The 13,914-nt window shown below is 58.2% G+C and overlaps 2 protein-coding genes across 7 annotated transcripts in view; one reads left to right on the plus strand and one right to left on the minus strand.

The window, feature by feature from the left end:
* DRP2 (dystrophin related protein 2) overlaps nt 1-8,908 on the plus strand; it is a 29,326-nt gene extending 20,418 nt beyond the window's left edge. For 4 of the 5 annotated variants that reach the window (XM_039572218.1, XM_039572217.1, XM_039572219.1 and 1 more), the window contains 13 exons: nt 535-736; nt 945-1,030; nt 1,729-1,886; nt 2,021-2,187; nt 2,509-2,620; nt 3,003-3,139; nt 3,394-3,459; nt 4,174-4,239; nt 4,530-4,673; nt 5,304-5,541; nt 5,688-5,808; nt 5,947-6,033; nt 6,811-8,908. In XM_039572218.1, coding sequence (XP_039428152.1) covers nt 535-736; nt 945-1,030; nt 1,729-1,886; nt 2,021-2,187; nt 2,509-2,620; nt 3,003-3,139; nt 3,394-3,459; nt 4,174-4,239; nt 4,530-4,673; nt 5,304-5,541; nt 5,688-5,808; nt 5,947-6,033; nt 6,811-6,830 — 1,604 coding nt within the window. In that variant the 3' untranslated portion in view covers nt 6,831-8,908. Of the gene's footprint in view, nt 1-534; nt 737-944; nt 1,031-1,728; nt 1,887-2,020; nt 2,188-2,508; nt 2,621-3,002; nt 3,140-3,393; nt 3,460-4,173; nt 4,240-4,529; nt 4,674-5,303; nt 5,542-5,687; nt 5,809-5,946; nt 6,080-6,173 lie in introns of all 5 variants that reach the window. The other variant, XM_039572220.1, reaches the window with a different exon arrangement.
* Nucleotides 8,909-9,749: 841 nt separating this feature from the next.
* Nucleotides 9,750-13,702, minus strand: LOC104691741 (aryl-hydrocarbon-interacting protein-like 1). 2 transcript variants are annotated; one of them, XM_019288042.3, is made up of 6 exons: nt 13,364-13,702; nt 12,561-12,722; nt 12,174-12,362; nt 11,919-12,095; nt 11,652-11,793; nt 9,750-11,236 (listed from the first exon to the last, which is right to left on the minus strand). In XM_019288042.3, exons 1-6 carry the CDS (start codon nt 13,457-13,459, stop codon nt 10,035-10,037), a joined length of 1,968 nt encoding a protein of 655 aa, XP_019143587.3. In that variant the 5' UTR covers nt 13,460-13,702; the 3' UTR covers nt 9,750-10,034. The 2 variants fall into 2 exon arrangements, with proteins under 2 accessions (XP_019143587.3, XP_019143586.3); XM_019288041.3 differs by having other exon boundaries at nt 12,561-12,740.
* Between the last annotated feature and the right edge of the window lie 212 nt (nt 13,703-13,914).

The following is a 13,914-nucleotide window of genomic DNA, read 5'->3' on the forward strand; positions in this document are numbered from 1 at the left end:
TCAGGAAAGCAATATTGCTGGTTGCTAACACAGTAGCACATACAACCTGCAGCCATAGAAATCTGAAAGCTCACGGTGTCCTAGCCCTGTTTTGGATTTGTGCCTCAACTCCCTCACTCTGTCAGAGCTGGAGACAGGACTGATCCATCTCTGGGCAGCTGCTTGTGGGGTCTGTGTGGGTCTGTGCCCCCACACCTGCCCCACAGGGACCTGGCATGTGCAGAGAGGCCAGCACTGGGCTCTGCACAGAGCTTTCCATGGATAGCGTTTTCACGGCTGTGGCTGGACATAGCAATGAGGAAAGAAGGTCACAGAGAATGGTGGCTCAAGGTGGAGATGTGGTATTTTGGGAGAGGTTTACAGGTGGGAGAAGAATTCTAGGAGCTGTGCCCATCCTGCCAGCATCTTTCCCAACACAGTGTGGGACTAACACTGCCCCAGGTTAGGACAGGGCTGCATCTCTCTCCTCTTGGCTCTCACCTCTGTAATTTCCTCCCTTTCCCTCTGATCCTTCTGCCCGTGCTTCCTGTGCAGTGGACATGGTCACCTTGGGCACAGCTTTGGAAATCTTCAATGAGCACGACCTGCAGCCCAGCGACCGGGCGATGGACGTGGTGGAGGTCATCCACTGCCTGACCGCCCTCTACGAGCGGCTGGAGGAGGAGCGGGGCATCCTGGTGAACGTGCCCCTCTGTGTGGACATGAGCCTCAACTGGCTACTGAACGTCTTTGACAGGTACCTCTCCCTCAGCGTCCCCCGAGCTGTGGGGCTGCCATGCTTGGGAGGAAACCTCCGTGCTGCTCTTCCAGCTGGCACTGCTGCAGAAAGGTTCTGGCTGCTAGTGAGGGGGGGCTGCCTGGTGTGTGCTTGCCTTGATGACCCCCCTGCCAAAAAAACCCCACTCTGGAACATTTGCCAACCTGTGCAATGTCTCGTCCTGCAGCGGCCGCAGCGGGAAGATGAGGGCTCTCTCCTTCAAGACGGGCATTGCGTGTCTGTGCGGGACAGAGGTCAAGGAGAAGTTTCAGTGTGAGTCCCTTGTCTTCCTCCCCCACAACCTGGTGAGAATTAACTTGGGGAAAACAGGAGTGGTTTTGTTTCCTGGCTTACACCTTCTTTGCCCAGGAAGAGCAAAGAAAGCTTTCCTGCAGTGACTAAGATGCTTGCATCATCACCTCTCCCTCCTTCTCCAGGCCTACGCCACCACCGAAATTAGGAGGTGTTTTTGTAGACTGACTGGTGCTGCAGTGATCTTGCTTGCATGGCACTGTAAGGAACAGTGCAGAGAAGGCACACAGGAAAGTTATCCAGTGCTTTCCAGAAGGAAAATACCAGGGAGCACATGGGTGTGGGGAAGTAGGTTTCAGGCACATTGCTTTCCTCACTGCATTTTAACCATGGAATGCTGTGGAGGGGAATATTGTGTAGCATAAGGCGCACCAAGGGGTTAAATAAAGGGATTGAGCTGATTCATAGAGGACAGGCTAGCTGTGGCTGTTAAATAAATGATGTATGTAGCCCCTGTCTGAAGAAGACTCTAAACTGGTTATTAGGACCTGGAAGGATACTGGTGAAGGTTATTTAATCATAGCTCAGTTTTTTCCTCTTATTTGAGCTCCCTGCTGGAGGCAGTCAGGGGGTCCCTGGTGTGACCCACACACTGCTCCCCCGTGCCTGCCTCCTGTTGGGGTGCTGGGGTGTCAGCTGCGCGTCTGCCCTGCCCGCAGATCTCTTCAGCCAAGTGGCGAACGCCGGGGGACTGTGTGACCAGCGGCACCTCGGCGTCCTGCTCCACGAGGCCATCCAGGTCCCGCGCCAGCTGGGGGAGGTGGCAGCGTTCGGGGGCAGCAACGTGGAGCCCAGCATCCGCAGCTGCTTCCGCTTCGTGAGTGTGGGGCCACGGCCCTCGCCCTGTCTGCAGCAGCCGTGCTGGGGACAGGCTCCTGAGGTGGCAGGGGACCTGCACCCCACCACGGCCGGGTCCCAGCTCTGAGCAGCCCCTTCCTCTCCCCTCCCCAGAGTAATGGGAAGTCTGCCATTGAGGCGTCCCAGTTCCTGGAGTGGGCCAACCTGGAGCCACAGTCCATGGTGTGGCTGGCGGTGCTGCACCGGGTGACCATGGCCGAGCAGGTGAAGCACCAGACCAAGTGCTCCGTCTGCCGGCAGTGCCCCATCAAAGGGTTCAGGTAAGGGTTGTGATATGGGACCCTGGCCCCAAGGGGAGCGCGTGGTGTCCTGCAGGAAGAGCTGAGTTTGCTCTGTGCTCCTGGGGGAGCCTGGAGCTCTGCAGCCAGCAGTGTTTCAGGCAGGGCAGAGCAGGTGCCAGCTAAGGGGAAGGAGCAGGCTGCTTTTCTGGGGACTTCAGCCATCAGCACTGTTGCTCTAACATCAGGGGTGTTAGAGCAACACAGGCCACCTCTGTCCCCTCCCACTGACCTCTTCTTGGGCTTTAAACACGTGTTTTTGATGACTTCCAGTGCATCTCTATGGCCTCTTGACCTCTCCAGGTATCGGAGCCTGAAGCAGTTCAATGTGGATATCTGCCAGACCTGCTTCCTCACCGGGCGAGCCAGCAAGGGCAACAAGCTGCACTACCCCATCATGGAGTACTACACCCCGGTATGGAGCTGGGCTGGGCTGGGACGGCCTGGCTCAGAGCAGGTCCCGTCGATGGCAGCAGCCTTGTGATATTTAGGCTGGTGCAGCCCCACAAGCGAAGCCCTTGTGTAGTTTCGTACCCTCTGCATGGTGGAGGCTGCCTGTGTCCCTGTTCTTCTGGGGCTCATGGTGAGCAGGATGCATGGTCCCCAATGCCCAGCTTGCCCTGTGCCAGGCCCCATGACTGACAGAGCTGCTGTGTGCCCTCCTTGCTTCCTCAGTTTTATCTTCCTCTTCCCCCATGGAGCTCATGCCCAGCCTGAGCGGTCTTTCCTGTGGGTACTGAGCTGTGGTCCCCCACTTTCCATTAAGCAGCACTTTTGTCATATTTGGGTCTCTGCAGACCACATCCAGTGAGAACATGAGAGACTTTGCCACGACACTGAAGAACAAGTTTCGGTCCAAGCAGTACTTCAGCAAGCACCCACAGAGGGGTTACCTGCCCGTCCAGTCTGTGCTCGAGGCTGACTTCTCTGAGACGTGAGTTGGCTGTGCCTTGGGTTTTGTCTTTGGGCCCAGAATGAGACATGAATTCTGTGGATGGAAGGAGCACCTCAGCTCATACAGGGCTCGTGGGGGAGGGCTGGAGGAGCACTTGCTCGGAGGGTGATATGACACCTTGTTCTCGAAGGAACAGAGATTTCAGCCTCCCTCTCCAGCCTGTCCCTGGCTCTTCTCAGCCCGGTGAGATGAGCCTCTCCCAAGCCCTGCTGACTAGTGTGCATCTCTTGCAGCCCAGCCTCCTCCCCGATGTTGCCACACGCCGACACACACTCCCGGATCGAGCACTTTGCCAGCAGGTACCACCACTGGGCTCTGCTGTCCTGCCTGGGCACAGAGCATGACCCTGATGGGTATGGGGGGGCAGCTTTTGGGGCAGATGTATGGTCACAGACCCCTCCACCCTTCCCAGCACGCTGCAGGGCCAGGCAAACCTGCCTGGGACATGGCTGATGCTGTGTAAATTGGCAGCAAAGACCATGCCTTTGACAGCAGATGTCTCGGGGATGCAGCAGCCTCCGTGTACTGTCCTGCTCTCCCCAGTAGGAGCTGCTGGATATGATTCTCACCAGGCACATCCCTCGGTGTCTTGTTCTGCTCTGTCTGTGTCCCCACCAGAACTGTTTGCCAGCTTCCCACTGCTGCTGCCTTGTGGTTTGTGGTGTCTCTGCCCTCACTGTGTGGACCCAAGGAGTACAGGGAGCCTGTACTTGTAGCTCAGGCCCCTAGGCTGGAGCTGGAATTCTTACACCTCTTTCCTTTGCTTGTGAGAGAGGAGGCTGAGCCAACTGCACAGCAGCAGCTCTTTATTCCAGAGACTTACACCCAGCAGTGTACTTTTGTTTTTTAAAAGGCAAAACTCTTCAGAGCCTGTGCAGAGGGGCAGATTGGTGCAGGCCAGGTGGCAGACCCTGCCAGAGGGGAGTCTTGCAGGGGCTGCCCTAAGTAGGGTGCACTGAGCAGACATTCAGGGTGTCCCTGACTGTATTTCAACCTTCTTCTCTTCCCTCCAGGCTTGCAGAGATGGAAAGCCAGAACTGTTCCTTCTTCAGTGATAGCCTGTCCCCTGATGACAGCCTGTGAGTTCTGTCTCCTTTCCTTTCTCCTCACCTCCTGATGAGTCAGGGCTCCTGTGGCTCTATCCACGCCTAGCCAGGGTACAGAAATGCTTTCCTTCCCAGTCCCATTGAGTGAGAGGCTCTCGGGCACCCCCAGCTACCAGGGATGCTGAGCCCCTTCTGAGCTCCAGGCCTGGAGCAGTCAGAAGGTGCTCCCCTTTGAAACTGCCTCCCTCTGTGCTGTCCTTCCCCAAGGGCACACAAATCCCATGATTTCCCTAATTAAGGTGTTTCTCCACCTGCTGGAACAGGGACGAGGACCAGTACCTGCTGCGCCATTCCAGCCCTATCACCGACAGAGAGCCTGGGGGCAGCCAGCAGGTTCCAGGAAGCCTCAACATGGATGACAAGGGAGAGCTGGAGCGAGTGCTGGCTCACTTAGAGGATGAAAACAGGTAGAGACAGGGGCAACTCTGAAAGTGGGGGTTATAGCCTGAGAGGGGAGAAGGGACTGGAGAAGCCTTGTGGAGCTCAGAGTGGAGCCAGGGGATGCAGCTGGGTCTGGAGGAGGGGATTGCAGATGCTGAGGGGGAAGGTTTGGAGTGTGTCTAAGCTGACCACTAAAACTCAGTGAGGGTGTGCTCTCCAAGGAAGGGAGATAACTCTGTTCTCCCAAAATGTTTCTTCCCACATCCCCAGAACCTGTTCCCCTCCTGAATCCCAAACTAGTTGAAGTGACCCCAGGGCACTCTGTCTTTCTTGTCCCTGAGCCCCTCATGAGCAGTGGTAGTGCTGCTCTGGACCACATGAGGTGAGGCTCTAGGCAGGGCAGATCAGCTCAGGAGGAGGTGATGCTTTCCCTGCCCTTGTTTTCAGCCCCTTGGGAAGTGGTTGCATACCTGTGAACTCCCTGAGCAGGGTAAAACCACAGACAGGCCACTCTGCAGTGCAGCATCCTGGCCCTTAAGCTTCACAAATGGCAAAGTTTAGTCTGAGTCATGGGCCATCCCCAGTGTGCAGCTCCCGGGTGTTTCCAGCAGTCTCTAGGAAGGATTGTGGGGATGCTGACCTGGGCTGTCCCGCAGGATCCTCCAGGGAGAGCTGAGACGTTTGAAATGGCAGCATGATGAGGCAGTGGAGTCCCCAACCTTGGCTACAGGCTCTCCCGAATCAGTGCAAGACCCACGTAACGACGAGCTCCTGGCAGAAGCACGAATCCTCCGGCAGCACAAGAGCCGCCTGGAGACACGGATGCAGATCCTGGAGGACCACAACAAGCAGCTGGAGTCACAGCTGCACAGGCTGAGGGAGCTGCTGCTGCAGGTATGCTCAGAGCAAAGATCTGGAACCTTGGGGTGGGCTTTGTCACAGCAGAGCTGGGACAATGGCACAAAGGGGATAGGTGGAACAGGGGAAGCCAAGGACAGAGGATCATGGCAACCTCCTCACAACAACTCTTCTCACTCCAGCCTCCAGCAGAGTCAGAAGGCAATGGTTCAGCAGCCTCTTCCTTGGCTTCATCTCCACATCAGTCAGAAGGCAGCCAGGCAAAGGAGAAAGAGCACAACACCCCTGACACTGAAACTGCAGGTGAGGTTTGGGCTGAGCTCCTGGCCCTGCTCCCTTGTTTCCATGCTGCCCACACCCTGCCATCCTGCAGAGATGCTGGCAGCCAGGTGGATGTCCAGAGAGCCTTTTCATACCCACCTGCCCTCTCTCCCACTGCAGATGAGGTGGAAGCCAAAACCCAGGAAGTCAGTATGTGCCTGGAAGACATAATGGAGAAGCTGCGGAGCGCCTTCCCCAACTCTCGAGGTACTTGAGTGAAATCCTCCTCTCCTGCTTCTTACTGCTCCCTCAGGTGAGGTTTTCCCCACAGAGCCCTGCCCCGATCCCAGCTTCCCTGCCACAGCTGATGACCTGTAGTGCTTCAGCCAAGAGCTTTGCTGCTGCAGTGCTGCTGGGATGGGTGCGTGGCCTGGGAACGGAGGAGGAGGAGGAGGCTTCACAGCTGCAAGGAGAGGTGATCAGAGCTGCCAAGAGCACAGACCAAACAGATCCCTGTGATGAGCTGCAAGGCAGCCTCCTGCCCTGCTCAGGACCTGCACCCTGTGGGGCTCCCACTATGAGGATGGACAGACCTGCCAGCACCCACCTGCAGCGACAGCTTTGAGCCACCTCCTGGCTTCATCCCTGTCCAGACCCCTCTGCAGGAGAGGTCGAGGCCCCAGCTGCCCGGTGAGATGGAAGCAATGGTGCAAACCCTCCTGGCTGCTCGTGGACGGCTCTTCCCAGCAGGGATGGAGACTGGGGGATGTGTGTGTGGATGGCACTCCACTCACTCAGTGGGTTTTGCTGTTGGTCATTCTCCTCTTTCCCTCTGTGCTCCAGTCCAGGAGCAGCACTTGGTCTCTTGCCCAGGCTGCCAGAGGGAGACATTGCTTGGTGCCAGCACTAACATGAGGTCTGCCCATGCAGACTCTTGCCCACTTTCTGCCATCCCTGAGCAGGATCCTCCTGGCTCTGCAGCAGCCCCCTTCTAACCAGGTGGCTCTGGATCCTATTTTCCTGACCTGTCTATTTCTCTTTCAGGTATGACCTCCCTTATCTAACACCTCCTGTGAGCCAGAGGCTTTTCCTAACCAGCTACCTGGCTGCTTTCCTCCCCCTCTCTCCCTGCCATGCTCCCTGTGCTGCAGCAGACCTCACACAGACTCCCTCCGAGCTGGTGGTGCAGGATGCTTGCCAGCTCCAGAAGATCTCAGGGGAACATGGGTCATGCAGGAGTGGGACTGTGGGCTCCCCACGAGGCTGGTTTGGTCACTCAGCCACAGTGTCCCAGCCTGGGTGGGATGGTTCAGAAGAAAGAACTGAAGCCATGAAAACTGCCTGTCTCCCCTGGCAGCCACAGGCTGCTGCCTTTGCTTGCAGCCCTCAGGGGATGCTGAGCTCAGCATCCCACTCTTCATTTGTGCCCAGGAGCCTCCAGGTTTATGGGCACCAAAACACTCCTGGAGCCACACAATTTTTAAAATAACTCTTTATAACAGTAAGCAGCTGCTAGCCTTACGGTTTGAGCTCTGCCACCCAAGGCTCTGCAGCCAGCCAGGCACATAGCAGCAGGAGAGAGTCTGTGAGGTTTATGGAGTAGGGATTGAGTCCATGTTAGAGCTTCAGCCCAGCTAGTAGCCTTATATTGAGAGGGTCTTTATAACAGAGCCTTATTGTTGTTTAATTTGCATATATTTCTATATATATTATATATATACTGTACTTAAATACTCTCATGGGCTCACTCTATTAAACTCTAATACCTTAAGTGTAGCTGCCCTTCACTTTAAGACCAGCCCAACTCCTGCTCCCAGGGGAACCAGCACCTTCCCTGTTGCTGGTGTTGCCTTGCAGGGCGGCTGTGAGGGAGCTCAGTGAGGGCTGGACCCACAGCAGGTACTTTGTGGTTTCCTGGGGATCCGTGCCTTTGCCATGGCGCAGAGAGCCTGTCCTGCACTGACCCAGCTCCATCCCTGGGCAGGGAGGGGTTTCTCCAGCCATACTCCAGCCCCGCGGCCACCTTGGTCAGATGCAAGTGCATGGCAGTGTGGGTGGGCAGCAGGACAGGCAGGGCATCTCCTTGCTACCCCCAGGGAGCAGCTGCCCTGCTGCTGTCCCCAGCTTTGGGTTGAGCTGGGGGCCTGGAGGCCCTCGTTGAAAGCGGGTCAGTCCCACGGGGCAGTGCAGGGAGGCTGTTCTGCCTCCGGCAGGGCAGCTTGGGGGTGGTGGCTCCTGGTCCCCAGGGGTCCCTCGGGCTGGCTGTCTTGTGCTGTGTTATGTCGAGAAAGAGGCAGAGTCAGGTGCTGCAGGGTAACCCAGAGCAGGGGCTGAGATGGCCCTGGTGCTCTGGGGCCAGAGGCTGTGGAAAGATGAGAGGCTTGAGCCCTCGGGCCAGGGCAGGGCTGCACACTGGGGTGAAATACCCGACCTAAGCAGGGCTTGCAAGGATAGAGCCAGGGCTGTTGTTGCTGGCTGGGACAGGATGCGGGGCTGAGCTGTCCGGGGAAGTTGTGGCCAGGGCTGGGTGTCAGGCCCAGGGCTGTGGGCTTGGCTTTGGGGTGTTGGCAGAGGTGAGGAGCAGTGCCCACACCAAGAACAAGGCGGTGTGAGCCTTACAGCCAGGGGTATTCAGTGTGTAGGGCTTCAGTGTCTACTGGCAGCAGCGTGGGTGGCTGTCCTTGCTCTCCGCTGTCCCGGCCAGGTGAGTGGCAGGAGGGCAGTGTGGTGGCATTAGGGTGGCTTTGGGCATGCTGTGTCAGGCTGTGGGTCAGAGGGCACACAGGCCAGCCTGTGAGACCCAGCTGGACCCCTCTCTTATCCCAGGGGCAAGATGGGAACAGCGTGGGGAGCAGCAGAGTGAGGTTTGGCCTGAGAGTGTGGTCAGGAGTATCCAGCCTGGGGGGGAGCTGGAGGAAGAAAAAGGGCAGGATGAGGAGCTGCTGGCCCCAGAGCCAGGTGTGGGGAGCAGAGGGGGCCAGGTTGGGTGCTTGGGCTGTGTTTGGGAGCTAGGATGTGTCAGGGAGGGGAGCAGGCTGGTTAATGCTCTGGTAACCATGTACTGTGGTGCTGCTGTCCTCACTGCTTTGTGGCATCTCTGATCTGGAAAGAGAATAAATTTGTATTTATACTGAGACCTGGATCAGTGCTCTGGCCTTTTCTATCCGTGCATCTCGGCTGAGTCAGCTCCCGTTGCTGTGCCATCCCGGCACTGCTCCTGCAGGGCTGCTGGGACACAGCCTGCACTGTCACCCTGGCTCTCCACACCACTTGAGGCAGAACAGAAGCTGTGAGCAGAGCCCCAGGATGCCCAGACACACGTGTGTCCCCCAACCACCATCTTCATCCTCTTCCAGCAAGGTCTGCCCAGGCCATGTGGCAGCCTGAGGAGTGGGACAAGGGCTGTGTGGGGACAATCTCTCTTTGTCACCCAGGAGCTTTTGCTGTAGGAAACCCTTCAGTCCCAGGCAGGATGTAGATGGCAGTGGGATGCTGGGCAGGCAAGGCAGTCCTCTCCCTCCTTTCTCTCTGGAGTTCCATTAAGTTTTCAGTGCCCAGAGGTGCCTGGGTGCCTCAGTCCCAAGTGCTGCCCATGTTCACTGTGGCACAATGAGGGATTCAGATGAAGAATAGTTCAGGGTAAGGCCAGGGGCTCTCGGGTCCTCTCCACTGCCCAGACTTGGCTGATGATGAAGCCTGCCCAGGACAGACACTTTTTGGGCTGGACCTGCTCTCACCCCTCCCTGGAAGGGCTGGCACTGCTGGGAAAAGGCCTGTCACAGTGCCACTGCAGGGAAGTCTGGGGACACTCATGCAGGAGAGATTCAGGAGCTTAAGGGGGGTGGCATGCAGCCTCCTTAATCACCCCTCTCAAGAGCAGCACCAGCTGCCCCATCCTTGTGCCACGGGCTCCAGGGCAAGGCGGGAGGTGTGGAATGTCATCAGGGAAGCTGGTCACGTTCAGGAACAAATCCAGCCCACGGTGCCAGGGAAGAGCTTTTATTTCTCAGCCAGCAAAGCTCGGTGGCGCCCAGCTGAAAGGCGCTGGAGCCGGGGAGTCGGGGCAGGGGTGCGGCGGGCGCTGCTGCACAGTGGGGCTGGTGGGCCCGGCGGTGGAAGGGTGAGGACAGCATTGTTCCCGTGTCACTGCCCGGCCAGTCCCCAGCCCCGGGGCTCCTTCTCAGGGTACAGGAGCCCTGCTGGCTGTGCTGTGCCTTTTTGTCAGTGGCCTGGCAGTTGTTTCCCCAAGCAGGGGTGACTGACCCTGCTCAGGGCTGGTCATGGCCCTGCTCTTTGCTGCGTTGCTCCAGGGGTGCAGCACCCCCTTCTCTGGCTGCTATGGGGCAGGAGGGTATTTCTGCCCCTCCACCCAGCTCCTCATCTTCCCCAGAGGTGAAGCTCTCTGGTGGGATGTTGTCTTCCCCAGAATTTTCTTGTCCACTGCCTGCTCCTTGCTCCCTGCAGCTCACCTCTTCCAGAGCCTCCCCAGATGTTTTATCCTCCAGCCCTAGGGGCCCCTCAGCTGAACCCAGCCCCTCGCTGGGAGCCCCCAGCTCTGGGGTTCTCTTTGGCTGAGCCTGGGCCTCATTCCCTGTGCCAGCTCCCTCTGCTCCACTGGCTCCTTGCTCCAAGCCCTGCACTAGCCCTGCTGCCTTTGTCTCCCCTGTTGTCCCACATTGCCCTGCTTCAGGCTTTCCCAGTTTTGCTGGTAGACTCTCTTTCTCTTTGTCCTTCTCCACTTTCCCTTTCGCTACTGCCTCGTCCTTTTCCTCGTCCTTTTCCTCGTCCTTTTCCTCGTCCTTTTCCTCGTCCTTTTCCACTTCTTCACCCTCTTTTAATTTCTCATCTTCTTCCTCTGCCCCCCTCTCCACCTTTTCCTCTTTGCTCTCCTCTTTTTCTTCCTTTTCTTCCTCCTCTTCTTCCTCTTCCCTCTCTTGCTCTTCCTCACCTTCCTCCTCTGTTCCCAGGCTCTCTGACTTTGCCCCACAGGTGCCCAGGTTTACTTCTTCCCCCACTGCTGTCCGATCCCTCCCTTCCACCTCTTCTCCCACAGGCTCTCCCCGGGCTTCTCCTCCTGGTGCTGCCCCTTCACCCCCAGCCCTGGGGGTCCCTTGTTCTGCTTCCAGAGCCCCTGGTTGTCCTGTTACTTCAGTCTCAGCATCCTGCTCCCCCTGCCCAGGGCTGTCCCGGACCCCAGCCTCACCCTGAGGTGCCCCATCACCCACCTCCCTGCTCTCCTGCCCCTCACGGGCCTTCAGACCCTGGGACGACTGGAAGAGGCCCTGGTAGCGCTTCCGATCCTCCACGTGCTTCTTCCTCATCCTCTCCCCCAGCTGTTTCAGCTCCTTCTTCACTGCAGCCGCCATGGAGGGGTCGAGGTGAGCCACGCGCTGGAAGTCCTCCCGTGCCTCCCGCTCGTTCCAGACAGCAGCGTGGGCCTTTGCCCGCTTGAAATAGGCCTTGGCGTTGTCTGCCAGGGGAGAAGAGCCCCCAGCGGGGGTCCTGCAGCTCAGGGCCACTAGCCACAGGAGCTGGAGATCCTGGGGACCAGGGGACATGAAGCGCACGGGGCAGTGGGGTGTGGGGTGGACACACTTGTAAGGAGGGCAGGGAGACCTGGGCTATGCACTGCCACTGCGGGCAGGAGGGCACAGGGAGGGCAGGGATCATCGTGGAAAGGGGCAGTATGGTGTGGTGGGCTGGGGAAACCAAGGACATGAGCAGTGTCATGGGCAGGGTGAACTGGGACGTGGGGATCCAGGTGACATAGGTACTATCACAGGCAGAGGGACACGGGATGAGCATTGTCACGGATGGGGGATTCAGAGGATGGAGTCCCTGGGAGCCTTGGGGACAGCAGGGGTTGGGATGCAGGGCACAGGTACCATTGTGCTTCTGGAGAAGCTCCGTGGTGTGCTCCAGCACCTCGTAGTACTCGCCGAGCTCCATCTGGCACTGGCAGTAGTTGAGCACCAGCGGCGTGACCAGGCTCTCCAGCTTCAGCCAGCCATCCTCCCACGGCTTCTCCTGCCTCGCAAGCAACACAGGGCCCTTCATGGCTGTGTCCACCCCATCCCAGGCACCCAAGGCACACAGGGAAGCGCTTTGAGGGGTGACCCAGGCAGGGCTGGGGAGGTGTTGGTCCTGCTCACCTTGGCCTGGAGGTTCCTGAGGCAGATAACAGCCTCCTGGTACTTGGCCGCCGCCTGCGCGAACTCCCTGCGCAGGACGAGGCGGTTGCCCTCGCTGTGCAGCACAGGCACTGCTGCCAGCTTCTCCTCCTTGCTCATGGCCCAGGTGTCCCGTTTGTACGCTGAGGGGTCCTCCACCTGCACGGGCAGGAGGAGCTCTGAGTGGCCTGTCCCAGCTCTTCCCGCTCTGGCAGCCATCCCCGCCATCCCCCTTACCCGGAACAGCTCCATGATGAAGATGAGAGGCTGTGGTGTCCGCTGCAGCTCGTCCAGGTCATCGTAGCCCGTGCTGTGGTAGTCAAACATGTTGCCCATGCCACAGCGGTGCTTCTGGCCTTCCAGGGGGTCCCGTCCCTCCGCGATCCTCCGCATGCCCCTGGAGACCAGGGCATACATGCCTGTGTGCTGCAAGGAGAGGGAGCACCCCGCTCAGCCCTGGGGGGCCATCTGCACCCCCTTGTCTGGGGCAGCCCCCCTGGTGCTGAGGCCAAGTGACATCCCATGTTTGCACCAGACAAGGTCAGAGCATCTCTGGGAAGCATGGTGCTGTGCCCTTGCTCTGCAGGAAGGGGGGGAGTGGGCATCTATGGGCTCCTCACTCACAATGATGTCACACCAGAACTCTGCCACCTCCCCAATCCTCATGGAGCTGAGCAGCGTCTCCCAGATCTCCAGCTTGAACATCTTGCCCACGATGATCTCCATGGGCATGCCAGCTTCCCGGCTGTCATCGATCACTGTCCGCTCAAAGTCATCCTTCAGCGTCTGGAAGTGGAAGGTGAACTGCCCCAGAGAGAGCCCAGTAGTCAGAGTCCCCTCAGTAGCTACAATGACCTCAGCTGTGGGGTCAAGCCTGCTCCCAGCACTGTGCTGGTCTGACTGGCAGCTCTCCCCCCACAGCAGGAGATTGTGCCTCTTGCCCACTTAAGACAGCCAGCAGATGGTTGAATCTCTTAACATCCATCTATGCTATGTCTTGCTTCTCCCTGTGGCTTCCCCTTTATAAGCCAGAGGGTGCTCTCGGAGTGTGCACCAGGACCTGGTGGAACCCAGAGTGCTCAAAGGCTGGGGAATCTCCCAGGAGCAACCCTTTGGCACATCCCACTCCTCCTTGGCACATGGCAGGAAAGACAGATTTCAGCAACCCACTGGGGCTGCTGAGCTCTAACGGCGCCGTGGGGAGGAGATGTCACAGGCCCCGTGCAAGGTGAGGCCGTGGGCACTGCCAGCTGTCACTGTGAGAAGCGTGGCCGCCTGTGCCCAAACCAGCCCCTCCTGCACACGTGTTGTGAGGGCTCTCACTGTTCCCCAGACCTGGAGCTGGGCTTGTGCACCATGATGGGCAGGGATGCCAGACCCACTCCCTCTCCCAGGGCTCTGGAGGAACAACCACCCAGACAATTTACCTTGCTCCCATCCTGCAACTTTGGCAGCTCCCCTTGGCCTCCGTGCAGAATCTTCTTTTTGACCCCTTCCACATTCAGCAGGTAGGTTTCCTCCATGGCTGCTCACAGATCACACACACCCCAGCACGCTCTGGCCCTGCTACAGCTCCACGTCTTCCTTAGGTGTCTCTTCACTATCTGGACATACACATCATCTTCCAAGGCCTCTGCTGACCTTTTCCTTTCTGTGCTGGGGCAGAGCCTTCTTCCTCTGCCCTTGGGTTGTGAGAGGGGTGTCCCTACTAGGACACACTCACTGAAGCCCCTGGTGTCCTCTGTTGCTTTCTGTAACCGCCCTTCTAATCCTCTTCCCACCCTGTCAGGTTAATCTGGGATTTGCCTGCATAGTCTCTGAGGAATTACAGGAACTCCCTGATCAGGAGGGCCTTGTTCCTCCCACTGAGTGACAGCACTTTTAACCCAGCTCCACCAAGAGCACTTTGGGGAAGGAGCCCAGCGGTGCCCCACCAAAGGCGCCCAGGCATGGCTCCCTGCCAGGGGCTGGGTGGTTG

The sequence above is a fragment of the Corvus cornix genome, chromosome 4A (genome assembly GCF_000738735.6).
Source record: "Corvus cornix cornix isolate S_Up_H32 chromosome 4A, ASM73873v5, whole genome shotgun sequence".
Classification (NCBI taxonomy): Eukaryota; Metazoa; Chordata; class Aves; order Passeriformes; family Corvidae; genus Corvus; species Corvus cornix.